A 27,779-nucleotide genomic window follows, 5' to 3' on the forward strand; every position below is an offset into this window, starting at 1 on the left:
CCGAGAGCACGAAAGACCACTAGAAGCGAGCGTCCAGAGTCCGCGCGACTTCTTCAATGACCTTCCCGCCTCTAAGGACCTGCCAGTGCATGAAGATGCAATCGCCGACGAAAAGGCAGCTTCCGTTTGATTCTCGAGAGGGTTCGTAGAAGTACAAGCGACCAATATTGACGTGGCCGATTCCCTGGAGCAGCGCGAGGTCTCCGGTCACGTACGCGTCGTCCTGCGTTGACCGGGAAGAAGAAACGCGAAATTGTGGAAACGTTAGCACGTTTGCGTAATTCCAGCTTCAACTATTTGTATGGATGAAAAGACGTTTTTAGGGGGCAAGGGAAAGGGTGGAATGGAAAGCGGCGCAAAGAGAAAGCAGTTCCACTGAACGTGGAAGCTGCCGAAGTGCGGAGTAGTCGTTCGCCAGACGGGCTGTAGCGCCATCTGGGGACTAGTTTCAGTATCAGCCTGGCGTTGATAGCGAAACCGGTCAAGAGAGGGCGGCGAAGCCCCAGAAAAAGGCCCATCAAGAGGCCGTCTCATTGATTTTTTATTAAGGGCAATAATGCGATATTTTATGGCGTTTTTCCTATTTTATATTGCCGTGTACTTTTTGTCGCCAATCAAAAGCAGCCTCCGTGGCAGTGGCGCAGCACACAGAGCACCCCCAACATTTCGCATGTGAGTAACGTGTGATTCGGTTGCCGGATGGGGCAGACATGAGCTTCGTATTTCGAGACGCCGGCTCTATCCCGACTAGCGGAAACGGGTATCTTTTCGAAGCCCCTGTATTCGCGCGTGAAACAATTATCCTGGAGTAGTTATGACGATAACCCGGGCCCTTAAAGTGTTCTGCACTTAAAATAGGATGCCTAGGTCGAACCAGAGGACCAGGTCTAGAGATGCAACGACTGCTGCCCGAGCCCTCTGGATCAGTGAGCGCTGATTATGAACGGATAAGCTTACCAGGGCCGCCAGCCATGTCGCTGTTGTTGTCATATGAACGGCATCGTTTTAACTTTTTATGGCTAGACACATACTCAACCGTGTCGTGACACAGTAAACTATAAAATAGTGGTTGGTATTTGTTGCCAGAGAGGGTGCTATGTACACCTCACATTCCTTCCTCCTCCATGAGGACCAGGCCCCTTGGGCCAATATGAAGGAACGTTTCGTCCATGCAAAAGCAGGAAAACTGGGCCCAAGACGGCTGGAGCTCCAGTCTTCACATCGACGATGTTCGTAAAGGGAAGAAGAGCTTAGTGCCCAAGCGGTGCCTGTTGCAGAAGCCGAATGCGACTGGAGTCTCTGTTTCGAAAGCGCATCCGCCACTTCTGCTGCCATTTTGAAGCTCCCCCTTCTTTCTATGTATCTTTTTTTTCCTGCCTAAAACCACGAAAGTGTCAGTCAGCACGGCATCAGTTCGCGCCAATCGTTTTCGTAGAAGTCGTGCCATGAAGGTAGGGTCTTTTAAAGAAGATACTCTTCGGGGGCCTACCTAAACCATCAAATGTCGGTCCGTATGTCTGAGTGTCTAACCTTCAATTCAGCCACGCTGCCGAAACGGTAAAACCAAATTTTGGAGCGGGAAGTTTGCACATCCAAAACCTTTAGAAATCGCTAAATCTGGAAACCGCATTCGCACATCAAAAAAGAACACATCAGGCAGATTGAAGGCCAACAATAAATTCATAGATGGCCCTGGCAGCGGGCTTTTAACAGAGACTGCAAATGTGCTCTATCTTTGCGGGATCAAATGAAAACACGCGTTAAAAACCATATTTGGACCAAAAAATACAAAAAGAACTTGAAACCCAAGACTAGACCTCGAGGCGGTATTCCAAGCCCACCAAAATCGAATAACCAATTGATCTCGCGCGAACTGTGGAAGCCCGGAAAAATTAATTGAATTAAAAAAAAATCTTATTGTATTTATCCTGGTAGAAACGACAGGGGAGGGGGGAGTAGAGGCTTTACGGGAAAGTTCTGTGAAGACATGTGCATCGAAGTGAAGAGACAATTTTCTTGCAAATGGAGAAATGTTTGCGTAAAATTGTCTGAAGGAATATTTGTTTCCACTCGTGTTTTCCCGTAAGCAACGGCGCTTACGTACGTTTTAAACAGCGTCACGTAATGTGCAACCCATCCTCGTCTTTCATTCATGCTTTGCATACTGCAAGAAGTACATTTTTTCTGTACGGTATAGGAAATATAAAGTAGGCGCAGTGTAAACTTCGCAGGCTGTATATGACAAACGCTGGATGGCTCAACATCGTCAGGTGCCCTCCTCCAACAATGCTCACAGAATAAACACTTTGAAACGCTGCAAAAAGAAAAAAACATTTTTCCCGTTAGTGCGGGTGTCGACGTGTTGTAAAAAGTGGGTGCGACGACGAGTACTCCCACCTGAAGAGAAGGCTTCCCGCAAATTGGACACACTCTACGTGGCTGGAATGGTAACAACTGACACTTGGTGGCTTTAAACAGGACTGTTGCTACTGAGCAACGCTCCAATATTCAATAAATGACTCCCTATTTACGCCCCTCCCCCTCTCCCAAACCGAACATCTGGCGCCCAAATATTACCTCAAACGTTAAGCTCCTTTATTTCAACTATATTCATCTGGTGGTTTTAGCAAAACAGAGGCCTGTTTATGGTGATTTTAACGTACATATTAAAAGCTCAACGTTACATTCTGCCTGCCTTGTCATGTAGCAGCTCTGTCAGTACATGCAGAAGAAGCCGAGAGTGAAATTGATTCTTTTATCTAGCGGAATAGATCAGCGCAAGTAAGCACATCTACTTTTCGGCAACTTATTCGAGCGTACATATTCGAGCGTACACACGAAAAAAGTCTGAATTTCGAGCTTGTATGTTCGCGAGTAGAAGTGTCGCTTTTGGGGTAAGTGCACGCAAAGGCGACAAGAGGTCTTACCGTGGGGTGGGGATGCACCTTGGATGACCCTCTGAGGAGCGTTCGCATGACGTTGAAGGTCATTATGACGGCCAGGCCGGAACAGTAAGTGAAGTACTCGTCCATTGGGGCGTCGTCCGTTCTCACAAAAAAGCGGGTGCCTAGTTTCCTGTCCACTGGCTGGCCACCGTTAATGGAGCAGTGCAGGCGTGCGGGCTCCCGGGGCAACGCCGTCTGTAGGTACTGGCTAAGCTGAGATGTAGGAATGAGAAAGTGGAAGTCAGTCGTCAGGCGTTAGCAGCAGAGATATGCGGGTACCAGAATAAAAAAAACCGTAGCTACCTCTTCAGGTGTTTGCATGGGCAGAATCTGAGCTTGTCCGATAACAATTGATTAAATACTGGTCAGCCTCAAGTTAACTCAGGACATAGACAAAGACGAAAGACGAAGCACAAGCGCTGACACTACCAAATGAATTTTATTACGCCTCGCCCTGTACATTTATACACTCCTCTAGCCAAGTGGTCTAAGTTATTATAACACTGCGCATAAAACGTTTATCCGTTAGCGCAACCGACGCTGTTCTGACACAATCGTCCATGTTTTCTTCAATTTCCATTGCTCCGATTATTTCGCGCGCGAGCATATCACTGTTTTTATGCATGGTAATGACGCCATGGAAGTCCCCTTCACACTTCCATGGCGTCATTATTTGGGGCAATCTCGCCAGTGCGTGGCCAAGTGACCTGGCGGAATGTCTTTGTTGCCACCTTGTGCTATCGAACTCTATTGTTGATACAACGGCAGGTCTGGCCAGGGTAGCGTTTCCCGCACGATAAAGGTAGCTTGTATACAACCCCCTGCACGCATGCTGCGCACTTGTTACGGTCGTTAGTTGTGCAATGAAATGGCTCTCTATCATTGGATGATTGACATGGCGGCGCCTGGCATACCCTTTTTTTGGAGCTGAGCACACAACTGTCTCCCCCTCTCTGGCTGCTATCTTCTTAATGTGTGATTCCGTGCAGATAGGGCACAACCATAATCTTGCTCCTGTCAGTAGCCTCTCTAGGACCCCTGCGTACTTTTAAATGCAGAGCATTTCAGACTCACGATGTCACCCGCGTTGACGTCCGTAGTCCGCAACGTCGTTGTCAGCACCCCTCCCTACTATATAAAAAAATACTATCCGGCGCCCGGTTTCGATCCCTCGACCCTGCGGGCGGAACCCAATGTACATGGTGCTCTACCCACTGCGCCACAAAGCCGACACAGAATGGGACGCTATGAACGCGCCTTATATCGTTGACTCATTCAAATTACTGCTGACGAGCGCTCTCTCGTCAGCAGTTGCCACAAGTGCAACAACATTAACGTAACGCAAACTACTTAACGTCGTGCGCCCCCGGAAATGCTCTGCATTTGATCGTGCCCCTCGCGAGGGGGATGTTTCACTGCGTCTTCTCTCGGTCGCGGGACCCGTGGCGCCATATGGCGGAGGCGCGGCACAACTCGTAGCACTTTGAAAAGATGCGGCGCTAGCCAGCTGTTTCTGTAGAATCCGAGGCCATATAAAGCTTTGCTGTAAATAAAACCAGGCCGACAAAGGAATGCACACGACCCAGGAGCTCACGCGACGCCTTCCGTGAGAAAGAAAGGGCTGCTGACGAATCCGTTCGCGTCATCGAAGCTGAGCGTAAGCGACTTGCTGGCAAAAGTACGACGTTCGCGCTCTGCGAAGCGGGCAACTCTGCCGACAGACGCAGGTGTCCAGCTGCAAAAATGCAGAACTTCAATGGGGCCGACGCAAAGTTCAAGCGTCCGTTTCTGAACAATGAACTCGGACGTGCGTGCAGCATATGTGCTTGTTTTCCTCTCCCGCCGACGGTGCTCCTTTATACGAAAAAGGTACTTGGAAAACAGGTTTAATCAATTGGCCCTCCCACTGTCTTCTCCGCTTTAATCTTATCATTCGGGGCGAAGGTGCTGGCTTTTCTATCTCTCTCGAACTTACTAACTAAATCATTTCTTCTGCTCCCCTACTTTGTTTTGCCTAATTGGTTTACTCAACTAAAACAAATTCTTTTTCTTTTTATCTTTTCAAGCAACGACTCCCAGATCGACACCAGGACCACATTCGGATAGCCTGGATTGGGCAGTTTCGGAATTTTCTCTGTGAAGCTCCTCTCCAACTCGCCGGGTTGGCTCAGTGGCTGAGGGCTTGCGCTGCTGAGCAGGAGGATGCGGGTTCGATTCCCGACCGCGGCGGCCGCTTTTCTGATGGAGGCGAAAAGCACAAACATCCTCCTGTACGAGATTGCGGTGAACGTTAAAGATCTTCAGGTGGTCAAAATTACCTGGAGCCCTACACTACGGCGCGCCTTCTCACCCTCGTTGCATCGGCTCGTTAAAACCTGCAGACAATCAATCGAAGCTCCTCTACATCCCAGGGTAATATTATCGGCTTGATGCCAAGGTCAAGGCAGTGTTTGACAATATCCGCTTGACATTCTTGGAATGCGCAGAGTGAAATGGCAGAAAACCCTTCCCTACCTGCCATGCGTGTCTCCTGCACGTGACATCGGGTCTGAATTGCAGTTTTTGGTCTAGGAACCTTAATATTTGTGTGACTGCTTATGCCGGCCCCTAGATGGCCGTCAGAATATGAAACATTACAAATTCGTAATGAAAGCCTTAATATGGAATAAGAACCCAGAAGCGACTCATCACGTGTTAGCACTCCTGATTTATGAGCATGAGAACAAGATATCGGAAATGACTAATCAGGCGTTAGCAGGGCTGATAGTGGGTATGGGACTTGGAAACCTGAAGTTACTCGATGCGTTCGCAGTACTGATATTTGGGGCTTGTGCTTGAAACACTCGCCACTTTCGAAGGGGCTCTGCCCATGTGCGGGCATCGTTCAGCCTACCTTCCCATTTTTGGTTTTGCAATTCGACGCACACTTTGTGAAACGCTCTGCAGTGACGTGCGTTAAGAGGCTTGCCTCTGACGCCGACTCAATTTGCGGTTTTGCACAATCTGGAAAAACTAATGCCTTCCCATTAAAATTTAAGCAATAACTTGACAAACGTACCACTCATGTCTGCCACAACACGGCAACGGACGTATTTTTGAGGTCACGCTTTGGCGTGACCTCAAGGTTAAAGAGTTAAAGAAGGTTAAAGAGTATGCCTAAGCATATTCCCACGAGATGAGAAGGCGAAAGCATTTCTCTTGGTTAAATAGTTGATACACAGTGGTTTCCCCGTTTGTACGCCCTGACTGAAGGCGAGTGCAGGGGCGGAGCTTTGCGCTCTGAGTTTTGCCGATCTTCAAAAGATGGAAGGCAGCGTTTGTTTGACTAATACGTAACCGTTCAAATACGGATGGTGATAGCGGTTTTTAAGTAATTGACTAGGAATGTTATTTTCTGGGTAAGTGTCCGCTCGACGACCATTCTCTTCGGAAGAACATTAAAACACATGATGTGGCCGATTTGATGGACTGCCAAGAACACTGCGACACGAAAGCTTCTGATCAGAAAGCGCTTCAAGTAAAAACGTTAATCATAGCTGTTTGCATACATATTTCATTTGTGTATTTTAGGTTTTATTTAAATTGAACTAGTTCCTAATTTACCAGCTCAAAACAAAGGCGTTCGTAGCTGAAATTTCTTTAACTTGGTACAGTGTGCCAGTCGTTGAACGTCTTGACTAGACATCAACTACAGCCCCAGGAACTGAGCCCTTAACTTTTGGTTAACAGCGTGGCTTTCATTGAAGAATATAGCGTCGATGTTCGTTGGCATATTGCCATTCACCTTGAACGGGTGAACGGTGACATCGTCGTCCAGCTTGATGATCACCGGCACGTTGGGACAGTGGTCGGCCACCCATTGCATGCCGTTCATCCACTTGGGAGTTACGGTCCTGTAGCCGTCTTCGAACGGGAACACCACCAGGTCGCCAAGAGCGTTCGCCTCAAGGTTGAGGCAGGCGTCGAGGAGTGGGTCCTTGGCACGGCGACCTACAAAGAACACGGCGGCCCAGTTGAAGCGTCTCGCGGCTGCCTCCTCGACGAGGGTGTCGCGCAGGACCGCCCGCCGTCTCCATTGTCGTGAGCAGGCATGCACGAAGAACAGGACATCGATGCCCTCATGACAGCGCGCTTCCACGGCCCAGCCTCCGCGGTGCGGAAGCCGCGTCGCTTCAAGCTGCTCGCCCTCACGTAGAGCAGCCTGACCGACTTCGTGGCTCCAGTATTCGATGTGCTTGAGATTGTCGTCCTGAAGCAAGTCCTTCAGCGCTGTAAAATTCCCCAGCTGGGAGAGCGCGAACACACTCACGGTCGTGACGAGAATGAAGACGGTATTTCGCATGCGGGATAACTTGCTGCGGGCTATTTTCATGGTGAAGTCTCGGGATGCGAAAACCATGCGGGCGACCGCCATTTGGGTGATGATGACCACAATGATGATGATGGTGATGATGCCTTTCTTCGCCAAATAACCACTACTTGCTTGAGGGATACCCAAAAACTTATAACAAATCCAAGGGAACCTCAGAATTGTTAAGGATATAAGAATGCGAACGTTGTACATGCAAACTAAATGCCACTGAGGGTCATTTTAATTTTTTAGATGCAAAAACGTTTTCGAGTATTGCTGCAGGGTATGTTTCCGAGCTGTTCGAGTAATTCCTCACGTGCCCTCTATTGATCTTTGGTGTATACGGCCTCGATTTCGAACGTGTTGCTGGAGAGAGAGAGAGAGATACAACTTTATTTTTGTCCAGTTGTTTTTAAGGAGGCCTCCTTCCTAAACGGCGGCCAGCAGCCCTTGGGCCCTGGCGGCGTTTTCAGCCAACTGGACGGCCCAGAGTTGGTCTTTTGGGTCAGAGCTGAGCAGCACGGTCTCCCACTGCTCGTCATTCGCGATCTTCTTGGGTCGCCTGAGGACAAGCCCATAGTATATGTGACAGGTCCGCCCGGTCCTTACATAGTGCGCACATGCCTGAATATTGGCCAGGGTAGTAGTGACTGTATGCCACGGGGTTTGGATAGGTATTCGTTTGGAGGAGACGCCAGACCACCGACTGCCTTTTATTTAGGGATGGATGAGCGGGAGGATAACGGGCGCGTTCGAATGTGTAATGATTGGTGATTTCCCTGTATGAGACCATGCGGTCTCTTCCCGACCTCAGCGGAGGCTGCTCGGTGGCTCGGCATGCGAGTCCTCGAGCCGTGTTGTGAGCTGCCTCGTTGCCCGAAAGGGAAGAGTGTGTAGGTGCCCATAAAATTAGGACTTTCCTTTGGTCTCGGAAATTTAGCAGAATGCGTTGCGCCTCCGGCGATATGCACCCTTTAATAAAATTTCGAACTGCCGTTTTCGAGTCACTGATTATGTATTTAGCTGTCGTGGAGGCTATCGCAAGTGCGATGGCGCACTCCTCGGATGTCTCGGATTTTGCGGTTACGACCGTTCCGCAGCAGGTTAATTTGCCTTCACAGTCTACTGCTGTCACTGACATGGCATCACACGTGGCATATTCTGCCGCATCGACGTAGATCACGTCCCTAGAATTTTGAAACCATTTCTTAATGGCTTTGGCTCGCTCTTGCCGCCTTCCCTCGTTGTGTTCCGGGTGCATGTTCCTTGGCAACGGAAGTATTTTGGCACACTCGCGTATTTCCTGAGGAATGTCCACCTTGGTGCCTTGTTGTGCCGCGTAGTTAATTCCTAGGGAGTCGAGTATGTGTCTTCCCGTTGCGCTGTGTGTAAGTATTTCGTATTGTGCCACTGTGTGGGCTTCTATAAGCTCTTCCAGCGTATTGTGAATTCCTAGAGCTAGTAATCGTTCGTTAGCCGTACAGGTAGGTAACCCGAGGGCTTGCTTGTATGCCCCTCTGATGATACGCTCGATTTTAGCCTTTTCGGCGACTTGCAAGTTGAGGTACGGAGTAACGTATATAATACGACTGACGACGAAAGCCTGCACTAATCTTATCAGGTTTGCTTCCTTTAATCCGTAATTCCTGTTGGCGATCCTCGAGATGAGTCTCATCGTTTGATGGGCACTCTGCTCTAGCAACTTGATGGCTTCCCCATTGTGCCCGTTCCACTGCAGTCGGAGCCCGAGGATTCTGATGCTTTTAACGATGGGAATCGGATCCCCGTCCGCAACTAATTTAAAGGGACACTGAAGTGATATGTAAACATTGCGGGATTACTAGCGCAAATTGTAGTCCGGAGTCCCCAGGCCATGGTTCGACCACTCTAGGCGCGTTTACGCGATTTTATTTAGTAGAAAAACTAATTCGAAAATGCTGTCCTCCTCTCTTTACGCTCGCCCATTTTCTGTGGCGGTTTCATGTGACGTCAGGAGGGGATGAGGTGGCAATTGGCTGGCTGCGCTACTGCACGGCTCCCCGGCCTTCAGACAGAGTCAGTCGGCCCAGCGTTTCGTCCGCCGGCCGCCGGCGGGTCGTCGCAATCAAGGAGGTTAAAAAAAATTGCTTGGTCGCAATTCGTTCGCTTAGTTGAAACGAAGCCAGGACACGTTTGTGAATGGAAGAATGTGCCTTTCTTTACTTGGTTTGTTTGTACACTGTATCTAGCTCCAAGTCAAGGTCGCTTCACACAGGCGCTGCACAAGCGCACATGCGACGCTTCGCTGACTGGTACGCCAGTAGGAAAATATAAGGCCTCTTGAAGGCGGGAGAAGAGTCAGCGAAGTTAATATAGGTACTAAATAAATAAAATCAACTGATATTTTTACCGTACAGCGTAAAACTAGGGCGCGGGAAGCACTTTTTTGCGCTGGGCGAACAAGAACAGCGGTCAGCAGCACGACTACGCATCTGCGAACGCTTTTCCGTCTACGAAATGCAATTGCTAGACGTGAGCTACTGTGGAAACTCGGGCGGGGAGAAGAAGAAGAAGAAGCTCCACCGCAGACGTGGCTACTTCGGCGTCTGCAGTTTTCTCTCGCTCTAAACAGAAATTTCGTCCGTACAGGACCAATCAGCTCACCAGGCGAACGCTTCCGTCACGTATACCGACTGGCGACGCGAAAAATTCGCCTCCGCCCCTTCGGCGTCGGCGAAGGAGACCTGGCCTGGCGGTTCGGCCTAGTGTGGCCGGGCATGCCGTCATCCCGGATGGCTCACCAGTGACGGCAGCAATGGACGCTACGCAAGTGCCTGCATCGGCCGCCCTCTGCACGGAAGCTTCGGCGTCACTGAACCAGCCAATCTGTTCCGACACCCAGTTGACCCAACAACAGGAACCAGTGATGGGAGACCCCGTGGTTCAACAGCCCGCCACCTCAACGGAACATACCCAGGAGATGGACTACGATTCTTCTGTGCCTGGAAGTGAAGTGCCAGCACCCTGCACGAAGCACGCAACGGTCCCCGCACAGGATACGCCGCCCACTAAGAAGGTGAGGGCCACCCCAGATGCTTCCACCGCACCCGCTCCTCCTTGCAGCAGTTCTCGCACCGCTGTTTACCCAACCCCACCCCCCGACCGCTCGTTCCGGGTTCAAATTAAACCGACCACCAGGTTTGACGTCACCACTATCCCCGTTAAATTAGTTCAACAAGTGATAGACCGGTGTCTAGGCACCCAGGGTTATCAGGGGTTCGTGATTCATAAGGTGTCCAATACAATAACCGTCCACCTTGCCAGCCTGGATGACGTTAACAAGGTCTGTGGTATTACCAGCATCCCCATCTCCAGCGATGGTACCGTGACAGTGCAGTCTTACTTTGCCTCTGGGCCCAATGTGCAGCGGTGCGTCCTGTACGACCTTGACCCGAATGACTCCCCTGCGACCATTCTACGTGAGTTGAGGTCCCCCACACATGAGGTTCTGGCTGTCCGGCGTATGGGTAAAAGCAGGACCTACCTAGTCACCGTACAAGGTTCTTCTACTATACCGGAAAGGTTCTACTACAATGGCTGTGTGCTGCACCCAAAGCCTTATCGACCACGAGTCATGTATTGCTACAGGTGCTTTAAACTAGGTCACCAGCAAAACTACTGTCCGAAGGCAACAGTAGACCCAGAGAGAATAAATGCCGACGGCAAGCCACGCTATCGCTGCGGGCTTTGCAAGGCTGATGACCACGAAATAACGTCGACAAAGTGCCCGACCAAACAGCGCGCCACAGCCCGCGCTCGACGTCGGGAAAGCTGTTCAGTGAGGGTTGCATTAAGCAATCGCTTCCAGGTCCTGGAACCCATCGAGTGCTCTGCTGTAGAAGATCCTGAGGAACCTGTTTCAACCGGTGTTTAGTATTCGCAGATTCTGAAGAAGGCCGATCCTAAAAAGCATAGACCTCCTAAGCATACCCCCAATGATAACTGGGAGTTCACTGAATATGCTTTGGTAGATGAAGACCTGGATGCTCAAATAGCCCAACTATCTAAGCAGCTTGAGACACTCCGGCAAAGGAAGGCACGCGTAGCTGGTCTCCGTAAAGAACGGGCTCATGCACTGCAAGGTTCGCAAAGCGTGCCTTTACGGATGCAAGTGAATGCTCAAAAGACAACCCCCCCTGATACAGCCGTCTGGACAGTTATAATTGAAACCCTATCCAATCTGACCCAACTTATACAAGATAGCTTATACCATGGCTAAATGTCCTTCAAGCCATCAACCGGTCATCCTGCAATGGAATTACCGAGGCCTTTCGAACAAATTAGGAGAACTAAAAACCAAAATTCACTCTGGTAAACTTCATGTGTGGGCGCTCCTGTTACAGGAATCAAACAAGTTGTGCGCTCTCCCTCACTTCATTGGTTACCATAGTCCTTCCATCCCGGATAATCGCACTGGCAATGCACCTGGAAAAGCGGCAATATACATTGTCAGTAGTGTTCCTCAAACACCAATCGATCTTCAGAAATGGTGCAACCAACAGCAAGAGGTGATCGCAGTTTTAACGCGCCCAGCCAAAACACCACTTCTTCTAGTGTCCTTTTATGGGAGGCCATGCAGAGCACGTCTTAACCTCGGCTGGCTCCACCACCTCAGGGCTATGTACCCAGGTACTCCCATACTCGTAGCGGGAGACTTCAACGCCCCACACTCCTTGTCGGGCTACGAGCAAGACTCCAAGAGGGGAGTACAGGTTCATGACACCTTCACGAGCATGAACTTTACCTTACTGAACATTCCAGCCGTACCTACCATCCCTTCAACTCGGTCTCATGCTCCGGACCTTACGTGGTGGCTTGGACCCGGTAATCCCTCCTGGAATCCGGAGCCAGACGCTTGGGCGAGCGACCATTCTCCAATTTTGATTGGCTTACACACGAAGAAGTTACATAAACTTCGTCGCCAGGTCAGAATTGTTCACTGGGACAAAGTCCGCTCTGACGAACGAGCTTCTTCACTAACTTCCGAGAACCTAATTTCCACGCTGCAGTCCGTACTCACCAACTGCACTATACATACCACCGTGAACGAGGATCAACCGAAGCCCGATATGCACCTCATTAAACTTTGGGCAGAGCGTCGCCGAGCAGAGATTTTTGCTAATCGCCACCCGACGCAATTCAACGCTCGTGTCACGGCAAACCGTATCGCGGCACAAGCGCGACGCTACGAGAAACAGTTGTCACGTCGCCGTTGGCATGACTGGTGCTCTGGCTTTGGCTCTGGCTCTGGCACTGGAAACAAGGCCTTATGGCGGACCTTCCAAGCTATGGAGAGGAGTGGCAGCCTGGTTGATCCATCAGCTAGCATTCGCCTGGCTCTCAACATCAGCCCAGAGGAGTTTGCGGACAGAGCGGCCGTGACTTTCTTTCCCAACCACCAACAACCTCCGGCCGCCTCTCCGTCGGCTGTGGTACTGGATGAATCGGGTATAACCGAACCGTTTACGATGGCCGAGCTCATCGCGGCCATTGAAGAATCAAAAGCACACTCTTCTCCAGGGTATGATGAAATCCCGTATGAGCTATTCAAGAACTTGGAGGGAGAGGCCTTGGACGCAATACTCCGTTCGTTGAATGATGTGTGGGCGAAAGGTGTCATTCCACCCGAGTGGAAACACTCCGTGGTAGTGCCTATCCCCAAACCGGGAAAACCACCCACGGGTATTAATGCACTAAGACCTATTTCTTTGACATCGACAATATGCAAGATATTTGAGCGGATACTGGCCACTCGATTATCCTGGTGGCTGGAGCACAACAGGAAATACCATCCTGCTCAGATTGGCTTCAGACCGCACCTAGGTACAGAGGATGGACTCTCTATTCTGGCTGATGATATCTTGCACGTTTCACCCCACAGCCATCTTGTGCGGACTGTGGTGGCTACCGACATTTCCAAGGCCTATGACAACGTGGACCACAGGACAATACTCAGAAACATGGAGTCCTTAGGGATTCCACATCATGTATCCAAAGTGGTACACTCCTTCCTGTGCTCAAGGACATTTTCTGTACGAGTGGATGGGAAGCCGGTCGGCCTGTTTACATCGAATCGTGGGGTACCGCAAGGTTCCGTGCTAGCACCGCTGCTCTTTAACATCGCATTTGCACCCTTGGCATGGAAGTTGCAAGACATCCCTTCCGTGAGATTTATTATCTACGCGGATGATGTCACACTGTGGTCCACAAACCGCGACCTCGGTTTACAGTGCCGTCATCTCCAGCAAGCTCTAGATGTTTTTCATGCCTTTGCGGAATCAGCCGGTTTAGAAATTTCAGCTGAGAAGTCGTGCTACATACAAGTGGCTAATAAATCAGGAAGGAAGTTAGCCTCTATGACTAACTTTCAACTTAAAATTGGTTCAGCTGCTATACCAGCGAAAGAAGAGCTGCGGGTGCTCGGACTTCTGATCCACCAGTCGGGTTCTGGTCTTCACTGGCTCCGGAAGGCACGGAAGGAGTGCTCGACAACCTTGCACTTGATCCGCCGGATTGCAGCGCGTAGTGGAGGAGCCCGCACGGAGGTGGCTAGAAGACTCGTACGTGCTGTTCTCCAGCCGCGCCTACTCTACCAGGCATAATTTCACAGACTGACCAAGCAACAATGGGCGCAACTTGAGACTATAAACCGAGAAGCTATGCGCACCATCACGGCACTTCCTCGTCTTACCCCGATACCAGTCTTATAGGAACACGCCCAGCTCAATACTATAACGGAGCTTATAAACCAGCGGGAAGAAGGAACGAAGCTCAAGCGGTTGTACATTCCAGTGGTCGCAGCGCTTCATTCACATTTTTGTCATGCGTCCCCCGTCACTTCAACCTCAGACGATCTTCCACCATGGCGGTACACGACAATGACAACGAATAAGACGACGAAGCTTCGTCGCCGTGACCAGCCAGCGCCAACATCCGATACCACAGTCCCTGAAGGCCACCGCGTACTGTACACAGACGCAGCTCTTCTGCCGGACGGAGGACGGACTGCTTTCGTCAGTGCCACGCACCCGGAAATCAAAGGCTCGCGCTGTTACGCTACCGACACTCCGGACCCGCTGCTACTGGAGCTCCAGGCTGTTCATGACGCAGTCAATGCTGCAAGTGCACTCCATAACATCACGGAGGTGCATATATATACAGACTCGCTCAGTGCTGTGAAGCATCTGAAGCAAGTAAAGAAGACACCTCTGATCTGCCAGCAGATTCACAGCCTCCACAGAACATCAGAGCTAACGATCCGTGTACATTGGGTACAGGGGCACGGTCGCAATATACTGAATCAATTAGCGGACCATATTTCCCACTCTTCTTCCCCCCCTGAGTCCTCCCCTAGCCCCCTTCCTTGTGATCCGCGCTCCCGTCTTTAAGCCCGGAAATCTCTCCTGAGAAGGGACACACGTGCCCTAATTCCCCCGTGTGTCTGCTCCCTGCCCCCTAATCTTTCCCGGGTGGAGGAAGTTTCTCTCAGGAGGCTTCGGGCTGGGGTGGCCCTCACACCTTCAGTCACTTGGACTTGGGGGCACTCACAAGACGACCCAGGAACGTGTCCCAAGTGTCCGTCTCCGGCGGTTGAAGCTGACGCCAAGCATCTTTTGTGGACGTGCGCGGGAACGAGGACAGCTCGAGACCATGCGCTCAGAAAGGTTGGTCTCCGGTGGGATAAACCGGATGACTACAACCGCTGGGTGCAGGACGATAAATACTGCAGGTCGCTGATGGACTTTCTGCACGCCACTGGACTGCATGCATACCTGTAGATTTGAACACCTGTCGGTTTCGTGACCTTCTGTGCTCTTGGCAGCCCCTCTCTCCCTATTTTCTTCTCTTTCTCTTTCCTTCCTACTTTTTGCTCTACTCCCATTTTTAAAACGCCTCTCTTTCTCTTTCCTTCCTACTTTCTTATCTACCTCTATCTTTAAAACGCCTTCCATATGCCGCGCGGCAAACACTCGTAATAAAAAAAAAAAAAAAAAAGGAAACTCGGGCGACGCTTACTGCACGAGCGCAGTACAACAAATAGTCACCTAAGCTGCTTGAAATGCCAAAACTAAATAAAAGTGTAAACCGGTTGTGCAATATATACCCTATATTAGGAAGGCCTGCGGATTTGGCTTCGTGGCCGAGTGGGCTGAGGCGTTATGTAGTTCACCGCAAATGTTTTGCAAGTCACGAGTTCGAATCCCCGCGGGTACGTGCTTTTTTTTTGTAAGTTAACTTTTATGTTTTCCGCCGATGTTTTCTATATTGAGTTCACCTTTTTTTGGGCCGCAACGTTCATGTCTACACGAACTAGTTCACAAAACACGCGCAGGCTGGCACTGGCGCGCTAGCGAGTTCTCGTTGGCGTGCTGTTGCCATAATCACCGACTGCTTGCAGGCAGTGGGCACAGGCCAGAATGAACAGACCCTTGGCCTGGTGCGAACACGCTTTTTACGATACAGGCATGAGGGAGGCAAGCTCCAAATATGGGGGAAAAGCGCATGACATTTGGGCGTGTGCGGGTACGCGGAGGGCGTTCATGCACTGAGTAGGTCTCGGCTAGTGAATGCTACGAGACTACAAGCCGTCCTGGGAGGCTTATCTTGTGCATTTTACAGCCGCCAACATGGCAGAAGCGCGGTACGATGATTACTGAGATATTGAGAATGCCCATCCAACAACGCCATTGGTTATGTTTTACAGAACCGAAACCGAAACCGAAACTTGTTTGATTGCTAACCTTGGGCATCGTCCAATCACGGCGCCCCTCCTCTCAACGTCACAGCCTTAGTTGGCGCGGCCGCCGCAAACCGCGCATGGTAGTTTTTCTTCTTTCGCGCTTTGTAAAATAATTACCGATTTGTCAACCGGATAAACGATGAAAAGTGTGCTAATTTGAGCCAGTCTACGCAGTGCAAGAAAAAATGGGAGCTTGACAAATTCACTTCAGTGTCCCTTTAATGTTTGGGGTTTCGGTGGGGCTTTTCCGTCCTCTACGTGTTGGTTGATAGAGCAGCAGTTCCGATTTTTGTGGCGAACATTTGAGACCTCTGGCGGACACGTAGTGTACGACTGTATTAATGGCCGTCTGTAGCGTTTCTTCAATTAGGCCATCGCTGCCTCCCGTAACCCACAGAGTGACGTCATCTGCGTATAAACTATGATGCAGCCTATCTTGTTGAGTTCTGCAGGTAATCCTAACATTGCAACATTGAAAAGAAATGGAGAGAGGACTGAGCGTTGCGGCGTGCCTCTGCTCCCGAGGTTGATACTCTCCGATTTGACCCCGCCTACAGTTATTTGCGATGAACGGCCGGAGAGGAAGTCTTTGATGTATGTATACGTTCGTTTTCCGACTCCTACGTTTTGTAAATTGTCCAATATGGCTTTGTGCGTGATGCTATCGAAAGCTTTTGTGAGATCTAGGCCAAGTATGGCTTTTATATCTGTCGATTGGGATTCTTTGTCAATTATTTGATGCTTTATTTGTAACATTACGTCCTGGGTGGATAATTTAGTTCTAAACCCTATCATTGTGTGAGGGAATAACCCTTTATTGTCCATGAAGTTGCTTAGTCGGGTTAGGACTACATGCTCCGTGAGCTTACCCACGCACACCGCATTTATTATTGTGTAGTGCGACGGTGGTTTTGGCTGCGTGGGATTTTTCCATGTTGCGCCTGTGTTTCAAGTACCAGCAGTGCTGTACTTGTGTCGAAATACTTCTGATATTTTTTACTTGGAATTGTCTTTTTGCTTGATTATACGCATTCTATTTGTAAACAAGGGTATTTTCGTACTTTTAGATCACTTTTATGTGCAGGCAGCATAAAAACACGCTTAGAGTTTTACATCACACCTGAAGTGAAGGACTTGTGCCCATGTTCGAACGACGTATCACCCGAGGTGGTGGTCGCGTACAAGGTTGATGGTTTAGAGTTCCGAGGTATACGGTACGCCATGGAGTCAAAGGAATACCACAGTACTATAGGCATCGCCGGGCACAGAGGCCTGGCTTGCTGAAGAATATTGCTGAATGTGACACACGGGCTATCGATAATGTCGCCGCCAATGCACATGAGCAGGGGTTGTCCTGCCAGTGCGCGCCACGCTGTCGGAGGACCACTGAGCCATTCTCATGAGTTGGAAATTTAATGCGATTCACGTCCTATGAACCGCGTCGCATCGAGTTGTAAATCCCAGTAAATCCCCCTTTGTGGGTATTTTAACACGAGAGTGTTTCATGCCCGGGTACACCAAGATTTCCCTCTCGTCATATCCGTCACGGAAGTAACGTCGAAAGAAAAAGTGACATTGGCTCTGCGGTGCCTGTATTCGAGCCCATGCCCTCTCGAGCCCTGTCGCCGTAACGAGGCGTTCGTGGCGCTCTACCCACTGTGCTATGAGCAGCGGCGTGAACTGCTCTACTAACGCGCCTTACGTCTTTCCCTGATGACTCATTCAAATGGTGCTGCAGTTTAGGAGATGCGAAGCGAAGTAGCGCATCATGACGCTAATGAGCGCCGTCAGTTTGCTTCTCTATTCCAGGGCCTTTGTGTTAGGGGGACGCGTGTGAATTGAGGCGCCCTCCGTGCTGGCGTTGTTCCCTTGACCGCTGTATTTCAAGCTGCTGTTTCTGTGATTGCCATTGTTTGTTTTGTTGTCCTTGAATATACCGGTAATTTTTTTGTTGCTTCCGTGTGGGCGTCGCTACGTCTGGCGCGGTGAGGCTCGCGAACCATTCGCACATGAACAATGTTCCTTTAACATTCAACTTCTCCTGAGAAGGCCCCTTTCACTTTCGTGTTTTGCCGATTCCTATGATAGAGGGATCAACCATAATTTGTTTTCAAGCCTTTTTTCAGCCCTAACGTGTGGTTGGCTAAAACTGAAACCAAGCGACACGCGAAGTAACGTCAAACTCGCTGCACGTGAAGGGCGTCTACCAACTGTAAACGTTCAGCCACGCTGTTATTTCGAATTATTGTTCGGGATTTTTTTATTATTCGTAAGAGAAGTTGTGGAGTATACAGTTTTCGTAGCGTGTAGCATCAGTGGCGCAAGCGCTATTATGAAGCATGATTGTAGTTTTTTTTTGCGTTGAATTACACTAAAGAAAACCAAAGGAAGAAGTACTGCCATGAATTACATTACGAACGTTTGAGCCCCGTACGAAGATTCGGTCTCCATGGCGAGAGAGAAAGGTGAGAAACAAGATTTCCCTTCTAGTTTGAAGCAAGCAAACCAAGAAAACAAAAGTAGAAAGGGTGGGCGTTGAATAACATTGATTTAGAGGTTTGTCCTTCTCCAGTGCTATTGTAAATAATACAGACAACACAGGTCTGTTATTGCTACCGTAGAAAGGAAAAAGACTTGCACATGCGGCAGTTTTGCTTGCTACCAAGTTTAACAAATGAAAGGGAAGCGGGACCGTTATCTGCAAACTTGAGCGTGATTGGAATTGGGAGGTGTCGTCAGTGTTATCGGAGTCTGAACTATAGAGCATGTGTCGCACGCCACTTTTAAAGCCTAATGTTAGCATCCGAAAGCAAATGCTTAGTTTTCCGCCTTCTCATTCGATATTAAAGAGAATTTATAAATCAGAGACCTTTGAACAAATTAAATAAAAAACTCCGAAAAAACAAGTGAATGCAGACTCACATTTTAGCAGACTGTTCACAATGATTGCTACTCAGTACAGAGGGAAAAATTTTTATTTGTTCGCGTTCCAAGTAGAAGCAAAATTGCTGCGTACACTTTGTTTTCCATCTACTTCAGTAATTAACATGAGACTCCCTGATACCAAAATAGAGTTTTATTTTTGTATGAGGCTTCCAACCAGGTTCCGGCACCATCGACATTAGAGAACACTTCATTCTCTTTAAGTGCTAAGAACGAGAAACGTTGCCGTAATTATACGACGCCTAGAGAAACGACCAGTAGAGCACCGAGACCCGGAATTCAGCCTTCAGTCAAATTTGTTGTTCGAGTAGTTGGTGCACTATGAATTACGAAAATTGTGCTAAATTGACCAACAGAGGAAGGAAGACAGTCAATACGCATACTGTCGGTCTTCCTTCCTCTGTCTGTCTTCCTTCCTCTGTTTGTCAGTTTACCGCAATTGTCATATTCATAAATCAGCCTTCGCCTAATTTATTTACTTCTTCCAGGCAACGGAGGAGAATGGGCGCTTTCTGTTATCTTTCATATTATCTCTTCTCCCCGCTTGAGTGAATGGCTTTGTCCGTCATTACGCCGCTACCAAGTTTTCAGTAGCATTTGTTCTTCTCGACATTCTCTTTTTTAAATTGCCCCACTTGCCCCACTGAGAAAAGAACAGAAACACCAACTGCGCCCGTGTGTCTCTCCTTGTTTTGATTCATAAGAAACACTCAAAATTATTTAGCACTTATTAAAAGGAGGAAACTCGGAACCGAAATACATAAGCCGTGCTAAGCTTTGCTGACGTTTGGATGTAGCCACTTGAAATTGAGTTTGTTTGACACAGCTATTCTTAAGTAGGTTGTAAAAACCGAAACAAGACAGCGCAGGCACTGGACAAGTTTCTAAAAAGACATTAAGTTTCAACATTTGTTTGTCTTAACGGAAACATCACAATTTTTTTAGCTCTTCGAGTTCTAACGTTCTAGCATCAAGGACAAATTATAGAATTCTTCCTGTCATCGCCGCTGGGCCATTCACACCGGACGCACTTTTAAACCTATGGTTAATCTCAACACATTGGGCAATGAGCGCGTTGTGAGGACATACTCAGGGATTCTAAAAGTGCTTCCGATATTCCTAAGGTGTGGTACTGAATTTATGCTAATTTCAAAAGGATCCTGAGAGCATTTTCCTAGTCGGCTACTTCTGTACTACCCCTGTCACAATGGCACTTTCTATCCGGATTTAAGGGAAGCGCGATTTAGTTTTCGGGCGCGCTAGATGCACTGCCAATGCTACACGGCACGTTTCAACCTCGATGAAGTTGCACCGTTTAAACTCACGTACGGCATGCGGCGCCGAAAAATGGGCTTTGCGTCCGGCGTCTGGGAGCTTTCCGTAGTCGTAGGCTTACGTAACTATATAAATGTTGCCTCAAGGTTATTTGGATCAAGGGATTAGATACAATTTGTGGCTTGAGCTGATGTCGTCAACTTCTGTGCGATTACTCAGCGGGAACAAGGGTATCACAGCTTTCGCCTGTTCGCGTTTGGAAACCTTTATTGCATTTTAGAAACCAGAATTGAGTTCGAGCGGGATCGGGCTCGATCGTGATTGAAACTGCCGTGTAGCAGCGCCCGATGCGGACCGACTCAACCTCGATTCAAAGTGCCCGTATGATAGGGGTATTACTTACCAACACAAAAAACTCCGGCCCAGCGTTAGCGCCCTATTATTTTGCCGTCAAATGTTGGGTATGTCACTTTATAAAAATACGGAACCATGATACGTATATTACTGAAACCCCTATGAGTAAATTGCTTATACAAGCAATGTCACTGTACACGGATCTGCTCTTTCGTATGGAGCAGACAGAAATCGCTTTCGTATATCAACCCAACGGCTAGCAACAAGAGTTTGTATGGGTAGCAATCATAATGCCATTTTCCCACAAGGTATGTTCCAGGGGAGGACTGCGGCATGATGTACGTAATCGCAGTCGGATTTATTTTTACACGCAGGCGAGAATAAACACATATGCACTGTCAAGCACCGGACTACGCCCGTCTTGTAGAGCTCTATTTCCGCTTAGCGTCCGAGAAAATCTTTGGAGAAAATTCAACGTCCTTTATAGAGACGGCAGAGGCGCTTGTTGCGCTTGATCAATGCTGTTGCGTTTGACCAGCAGTGCCCTCGTCTCTTGGAAAGCAAGTGCATAGTCACGGGACTTCAGCCTGGATGATAAGTCCAGACTATTTTCCGCGTGCACCTTTCGGTCCAAAAGCAGTAGAGACCAGTAGAAGCGAGCGTCCAGGGTCCGCGCGACTTCTTCAGTGGCCTTTCCGCCTGCAACTTCCTGCCAGTGCATGAAGATGCAATCGCCGATGACAAGGCAGCTTCCGTTTGGTTCTCCAAGGGGTTCATAGATGTACAAGCGACTAATTTCGACGTGGCCGACTCCCTGGAGCAGAGCGAGGTCGCCGGTCACGTACGCGTCGTCCTGCGTTAGCAGGGAAAATGAAATAAGTACTTTTGAAAACGTTAGCACGATTGCGTAATTTCAGCCTCAACTTTTTGTATGGATGAAAAGTCATGTATCAGGGGGCAAACGAAAGTGCGGAATAGAGAGCAGAGCAACAAGAAAGGAGTTCTACTAACGTGGAAGCTGCCGAAGTGTGGTGTAGTGGTTCGCCAGAGGGGCTGTGGCGCCATCTTGTGACTAGTTTCAGTATCAGCCTGGCGTTGATAGCGAAAGCTGTCAAGAGAGGGCGGTGGAGCCCCAGAAAAAGGCTCATGAAGAGGCCGTCTAATTCACTTTTCATTAAGAGCAATATTGCAACATTTCATGGCGTTTTTCCTATTTTATATTGCCGTGTACTTTTTGTCGCCAAGCAAAAGCAGCCTCCGTGGCAGTGGCGCAGTGCAGAGACCCCCAACACTTACCATGTGAGTAACGTGAAGTTCGGCGGCCAGATGGGGCAGACATGAGCTTTGTAACGCGCGAGACGCAGGTTCTATCCTGACTAGCGGAAACGGTTATCTTTTCGAAGCCCCTGTTTTGGCGCGTGACGCCATGATCCCGCAGGAGTTATGACGATAAGGCGGGCCCTTAAAGTGCTCTGCACTTAAAATAGAATGCCGAGGTCGAATCAGAGGACCAGGGCTAGAGATTCAACGACTGCTGCCTTAGCCCTCTGGTTTATTGAGCACTGATTATGAAGGGATAAGCTGATCAGGGCCGCCAGCCATGTCGCTGTTGTTGTCACGTGTGCGTCGTTTTAATTTTGTATGGATCGACACACACTCAAACATGTCGTGACACAGTAAACTATAAAATAGTGGGTGGTATTGGTTGCCAGAGAGGGTGCTATGTACACCTCCCATTCCTCCCTCCTTCAGAAGACCAGGCTCTTTGGGCCAATATGAAGGAACGTTTCGTGTATGCAAAAGCAGGGAAACTGGGCCCAAGACGGCTGCAACTGCAGTCTTCACATAGACGATGTTCGTACAGGGAGGAGGAGCTTAGTGCCCAAGCGGTGCCTCTTGCAGAAGCCGAATAACATCGGAGTCTCTGTTTCGAAAGCGCATCCGTCACTTATTCTGCCATTTTGAAGCTCCCCCTCCTATCTCATTTATCTTTTTTTTCTGGCCTAAAAACACGAAAGTGTCAGTTAACTGCCATCAAGGCACGGTTTTTTAAAGACGATACTTTTTGGGGGGTTCCCTAAACCATCCAATTTCGGTCTGTCAGTCTGAGTGTCTAACCTTCGATTCAGCCACGCAGCCGAAACGGTAAAACCAAATTCTGGAACGGGAAGTTTATATATCCAAAACCTCTCGAAATCGCTAAATCTGGAAAACGCTTTCGTACATCAAAAAGAAAACATCAGGTGCATTGAAGGCGAACCATCAATTCTTACATGGCCCTGGCAGCGTGCTTTTAACTGAGACTACAAGGGTGCTTTATCTTTGCGGGATCAAATGAAACTACGCATTAAAAACCATGTTTCGACCAAAAAATACAAAAAGAGCATGAAACTCAAGACTAGACCTCGAAGCGCTATTCCAAGTCCACCAAAATCGAATGGTTCCAAATGATCGCGCGCGAACAGTGGTAGCGCGAGAAACTGAATTGAATAATACAAACCCCCCATTGTATCTATCCTGGTAGGAACGGCACGGGAGGGGATGAGTTGACAGGATAGCGGAGGAGAGTAGGGGCTTGACGGGGAAGTTCTGTGAAGACATGTGCATCGAAGTGAGGAGACAATTTTCTTGCAAACGGAGAAATATTTGCGTAAAATTGCCTGAATGAATAGTTTTGTTTGTACTGGTGTTTTTCCGTAAGTAACGGCGTTTACGTACGTTTTAAATAGCATTACACAATGTGCAGCCCATGATCGTCTTTCCTGCATGCTTTGCGTACTGCAAGAAGTACGTTTTTTCTGTCCTGTATAGGAAATGTAATGTAGCCGCAGTGTAGCCTCTGCTGGCTGAATATGACAAACGATGGATGGCTCAACGCCACCAGGCTCCCTTCCCCAACAATGCTCACAGAAAAAACAGTTCGAAATGCTGATGAAGAACTATTTTTTCCCGTCAGTCCGGGTCTCGAGGTGTGGTAAAACTTGGTTGCGACGACGAGTACTCCCATTTGAAGAGAAGGCTTGCCGCAAATGGGACAGCCTTTTAGTGGCTGGAATGGTAATAACGGACACTTGGTGGCTTTCAAGAGGACTGTTGCTTGTGAGCAACGTTCCTATGTTCAATAAATGACTCGCTATGCACGCCCCTCCCAACACTCAAACCGAAAATCTGGCGCCCAAATATTAACTCAAACGTTAAGCTCCTTTCTTTCCACGATATTCATCTGGCATATTTAGCAGAACAGAGGCATTTTTATGATGATTTGACTGTACTTATTAAAATCTCAATGTGACATTCTGCCTGCCTTGCCATGTACCAGTTCTGTCAGTAAAATAGCGTTTCCTGCAAAACAAGCTGGCCATGAAATGAATTCTTTTATCTAGCGGAATACCCATTGTTTGGTGGTGTTGGCGGTCCGCAGCGTTCGCAGGAATAACTTCACCGGCAGCCAATAATTTCGCAAGTTGCAGCAGCTGCGAAGAAAGATGGCTACCCCACAAGAGGGCGTCGCGTCGCCGAATTTGCACGTAAATTAATGCAACATGGGCGTTAACCACCTTCTTTCCACTGTTCCTTTCGCGATGACCTGAGTGTGAAATCTTGCAAATTTGGGCCGAGCACGGGGAGTGCCGTTGGGAAGGAAAACAATGGCGGAGTGAATCATTTCAAGGTCATGAAGACGGAGTAAAACTTTGTTTAATTTTTGAAGAACCAGGCGTCAGTACCTTACTCAGCCAGATGGCTGCCACAATGTATGTTTTATCCGAAAAAAAATCAAGAAGCATAGAACAACTTTGAAATTTCTCGCCGCAGTGGTGTGTTATTGGCAGGGGTGATGTTGTATGGGCAAGCGATAGAAGTATCCTGTTTAGTGTGAACGGCACGTTAGCACTCAAGTGATGCAATCGAACTAAACTGTGGAACACGCTACAGTCCTCCTGCCATTCCTCTCAGAGATGGCTTAGTTCTTCGCCCAATAATTGCACAAACAAGATTACGTGATGTTACAGAAAAGTGTCCGAAAAGTGGCTAATGATCCGCAACCACTTCCCATGCTTTTTGTCATATCTCCTATATTTTTTTGAAGTTTACGATAAAATAATATCATTGTTGTCGGGATAAAGCAGTCTTTTTAATGAAGTAAGCTTGCACTTTGTTTTGGCTGCCTTTAGTCGGCACAAACCTCTGGCACATTAAAGAACAGGTGCGCAGAAATGAACGCAACACTAGGAGCGATTGACGATTCGTGTCTTCCTCCTGTCTCGTAGCTGAAAGCAAAGCATCTCGGGATGTATAGGCCACCCGAGTGAGTGCATACGTAACAGCGTATAGAAGCATGAAATCATCGCGGATCAGCGCACGTAAGCGCGTCTACTTTGCGGTAACTAAAATATTCGAGCGTACATACAAAAAATAGCTAAATTTCGAGCCTGTATTCTTGCGAGTAGAAGTGTCGCTTTTTGGGGAAGGGCACGCAAAGGGGACAAGAGGGCTCACCGTGGGGTGGGGATGCACCTTGGGTGACGCTCTAAGGAGTGTCCGCATGACGTTGAAGGTCATTATGACGGCCAGGCCGGAACAGTAGGTGAAGTACTCCTTCATTGGGGCGTCGTCCGTTCTCACAAAATAGCGGCTGTCTGGTTCCCTGTTCACTGGCTGGCCACCGTTAGCGTAGCAGTGCAGGCGTGCGGGCTCCCGGGGCAACTCCGTCTGCAGGTACTGGGTAAGCTGAGACGTAGGAATGAGAAACCGGAAGTCAGTCATCAGGCGTTAGGAGCACCGATATGCGGGTATGACAATAAGAACCCGGAAGCAGCTCTTCAGGTGTTAGCAGTACTGATATTTGACTACCAGAATAAAAACCGTAGCTACCTCATCAGGTATTAAAAAAACTGGTCCGTCTAAAGGTAGATCAGGACACAGATAAAGACGAAAGACGAAGCACAAGCGCTGACACTACCAAATAAATTTTATTACGCCTCGCCTTGTACATTTATACGCTCCTCTAGGCACGTGGTCCAAGTATAACAGTGCGCATAAATAGTGTATCCGTTAGCGGAACCGACGCTCTGCTGCCACAATAGACGATGTTTTCTTCAATTTCCATTGCTTCGATGATTTCGCGCACGAGCCTATTACTATTTTTATGCATGTTCATTACTCAAGGGAAGACCACTTCACACTTCGGGAAATCTCTGAAGTGTGTCGCCAAGTGTCCTGATGGAACTTTCTTTGTTCCGGCCTTGTGGTCTCGAACTCGATCATTGATACAACGGCCGGTCTGGCCAAGGTAGCTTTTCCCGCAGGGTAACGGTAGCTTGTATACAATTCCCTGCACGCATGCTGCGCACTTGGTACGGTGGTTAGTTTTGCAATGTCTCTCTATCATTGGATGATTGACATGGCGGCACATGGCATACCCTTTGTATTGGGCTGAGCTCACAATTGTCACCCCCTCTCTGCCGGCTATCTTCTTAATGCTGTGTGTGATTCCGTGCAGATAAGGCACAACCGCAAGCTCGCTCCTGTCAATAGCCTCGCTCGGATCCCGGTGAACACGTGCTGGAAAGACACTCCACTTTCGAATGGGCTCTGCCCATGGACTGACATCGTTTATCATACTGTCCCATTTTTGGGTTTTGCAATGGGTCGCACACTTTTCGCAACGCTCTGCAGTGACGTGTGTTTGGAGGCTGGCCACTCACGCCGACTCTTTTGGGGTTTTTTGCATTCTGGACAAATTAATGCCTTCCCATTAAAATTTAAGCGAGACCTTCACACACCCAACGCTCATGTCTGCACAAAACAAGGCAACGGACTTATTTCTTGACGTCACGCTTTGGCGGGAGTTTTACAAAGAAGGTGTAAGAGTATGCCTAAGCATATTCCCACGAGATGAGAAGACAAAAGCGTTTCTCTTGGTTACGTAGTTGTTACAGAGTGGTTTCCGCATTTATGCGCCCTTCTTGGAGGCGCTCGCAGTGGCGGAGCTTTGCGCACTGAGTTTTGGCAGATGTACAAAAGATGGAAGGCAGCATTTATTTGGAACGTAACCAGACAAATTCGAATGGTGATAGCGGTTTGAAAATAATTGACTAGGAATGTGATTTTCTGGAGAAGTGTCCGCTCGACGACCATTCCCTTCGGTAAAACGTTAAAACAAATTATGTGGCCGATTTGATGGACTGCCAAGACCACTAAGCCACGAAGGCTTCATATCAGAAAACGCTTCAAATAAGAACGTTAACCATACCTTTTTGCATATATATTTCGTTTTATGTATTTTAGGTTTTATTTGAATTGAACTAGTTCCTAATTTACCAGCTCCAAACAAAGAGGTTCGTAACCGAAATTTCATTGGCTTGGTACAGTGTACCAATCGTTGAACCTTTTGACTAGGCATCAACTACAGTCCCAGTAACTTAGATCGTAACTTTCGGTTAGCAGCGTGGCTTTTGTTGAAGGCTATAGCGTCGATTTTCGCAGGCGCATTGACATTCACCTTGAACGGGTGAACGATGACATCGTCGTCCAGCTTGACGATCGCCGGCACGTTGGGACAGTGGTCGGCCACCCATTGCATGCCGTTCATCCACTTGGGAGTTACGGTCCTGTGGCCGTCTTCGAACGGGAACACGACCAGGTCGCCAAGGGCGTCAGCCTCAAGGTTGAGCCAGGCGTCGAGGAGTGGGTCGTTGGCACGGCGACCCACGAAGAACACAGCGGCCCAGTTGAAGCGTCTCGCGGCCGCTTCCTCGATGAGGGTGTCGCGCAGGGCCGCCCGCCGTGTCCATTTTCGTGAGCAGGCGTGCACGAAGAACAGGACATCGATGTCCTCATGACAGCGCGCTTCCACGGCCCAGCCTCCGCGGTGCGGCAGCCGCGTTGCTTCATACTGCTCGCCTTCACGTAGAGCAGCCTGGCCGGATTCGTGGCTCCAGTATTCGATGTGCTTGAGATTCTCGTCCTGAAGCAAATCCTTCCACGCTGTAAAATTCCCTTGCTGGGAGAATGCGAAAACGCACATGGTCGGGACGAGGATGAAGATGGTATTTCGGATGCGGGAAAACTTTCTGCGGGTTTTTTTCATGGTGAAGTCTCGGAATGCGAACATCATGTGGCCGACCGCCAT

General features: G+C 48.8%; 1 protein-coding gene across 1 annotated transcript; it reads right to left on the bottom strand.

The window, feature by feature from the left end:
- Positions 1-19: 19 nt before the first annotated feature.
- On the bottom strand, positions 20-27,779 carry LOC144161674 (uncharacterized). Its single transcript, XM_077692299.1, has 6 exons — positions 27,150-27,779; positions 25,145-25,375; positions 21,270-21,500; positions 6,730-7,230; positions 2,928-3,158; positions 20-223 (listed from the first exon to the last, which is right to left on the bottom strand). The coding sequence occupies exons 1-6, from the start codon at positions 27,777-27,779 to the stop codon at positions 20-22; spliced, it is 2,028 nt and encodes a 675-aa protein (XP_077548425.1).

The sequence above is a fragment of the Haemaphysalis longicornis genome, unplaced genomic scaffold (genome assembly GCF_048455015.1).
Source record: "Haemaphysalis longicornis isolate Haplotype H1 unplaced genomic scaffold, Haemaphysalis longicornis Haplotype H1 scaffold_12, whole genome shotgun sequence".
NCBI classification, from domain to species: domain Eukaryota; kingdom Metazoa; phylum Arthropoda; class Arachnida; order Ixodida; family Ixodidae; genus Haemaphysalis; species Haemaphysalis longicornis.

What these genes read in the sequence shown, in the direction of transcription:
- LOC144161674 (XM_077692299.1), bottom strand. Translation starts at nt 27,779, where the DNA reads ATGGCGGTCGGCCACATGATGTTCGCATTCCGAGACTTCACCATGAAA. An exon ending in TCATCGTTCACCCGTTCAAG is followed by an intron (nt 25,376 to 27,149) that starts GTGAATGTCAAT and finishes CCTACGTCTCAG; the next exon opens with CTTACCCAGTACCTGCAGAC. An exon ending in TACTGCTTTTGGACCGAAAG is followed by an intron (nt 7,231 to 21,269) that starts GTGCACGCGGAA and finishes GCGCTCTCCCAG; the next exon opens with CTGGGGAATTTTACAGCGCT.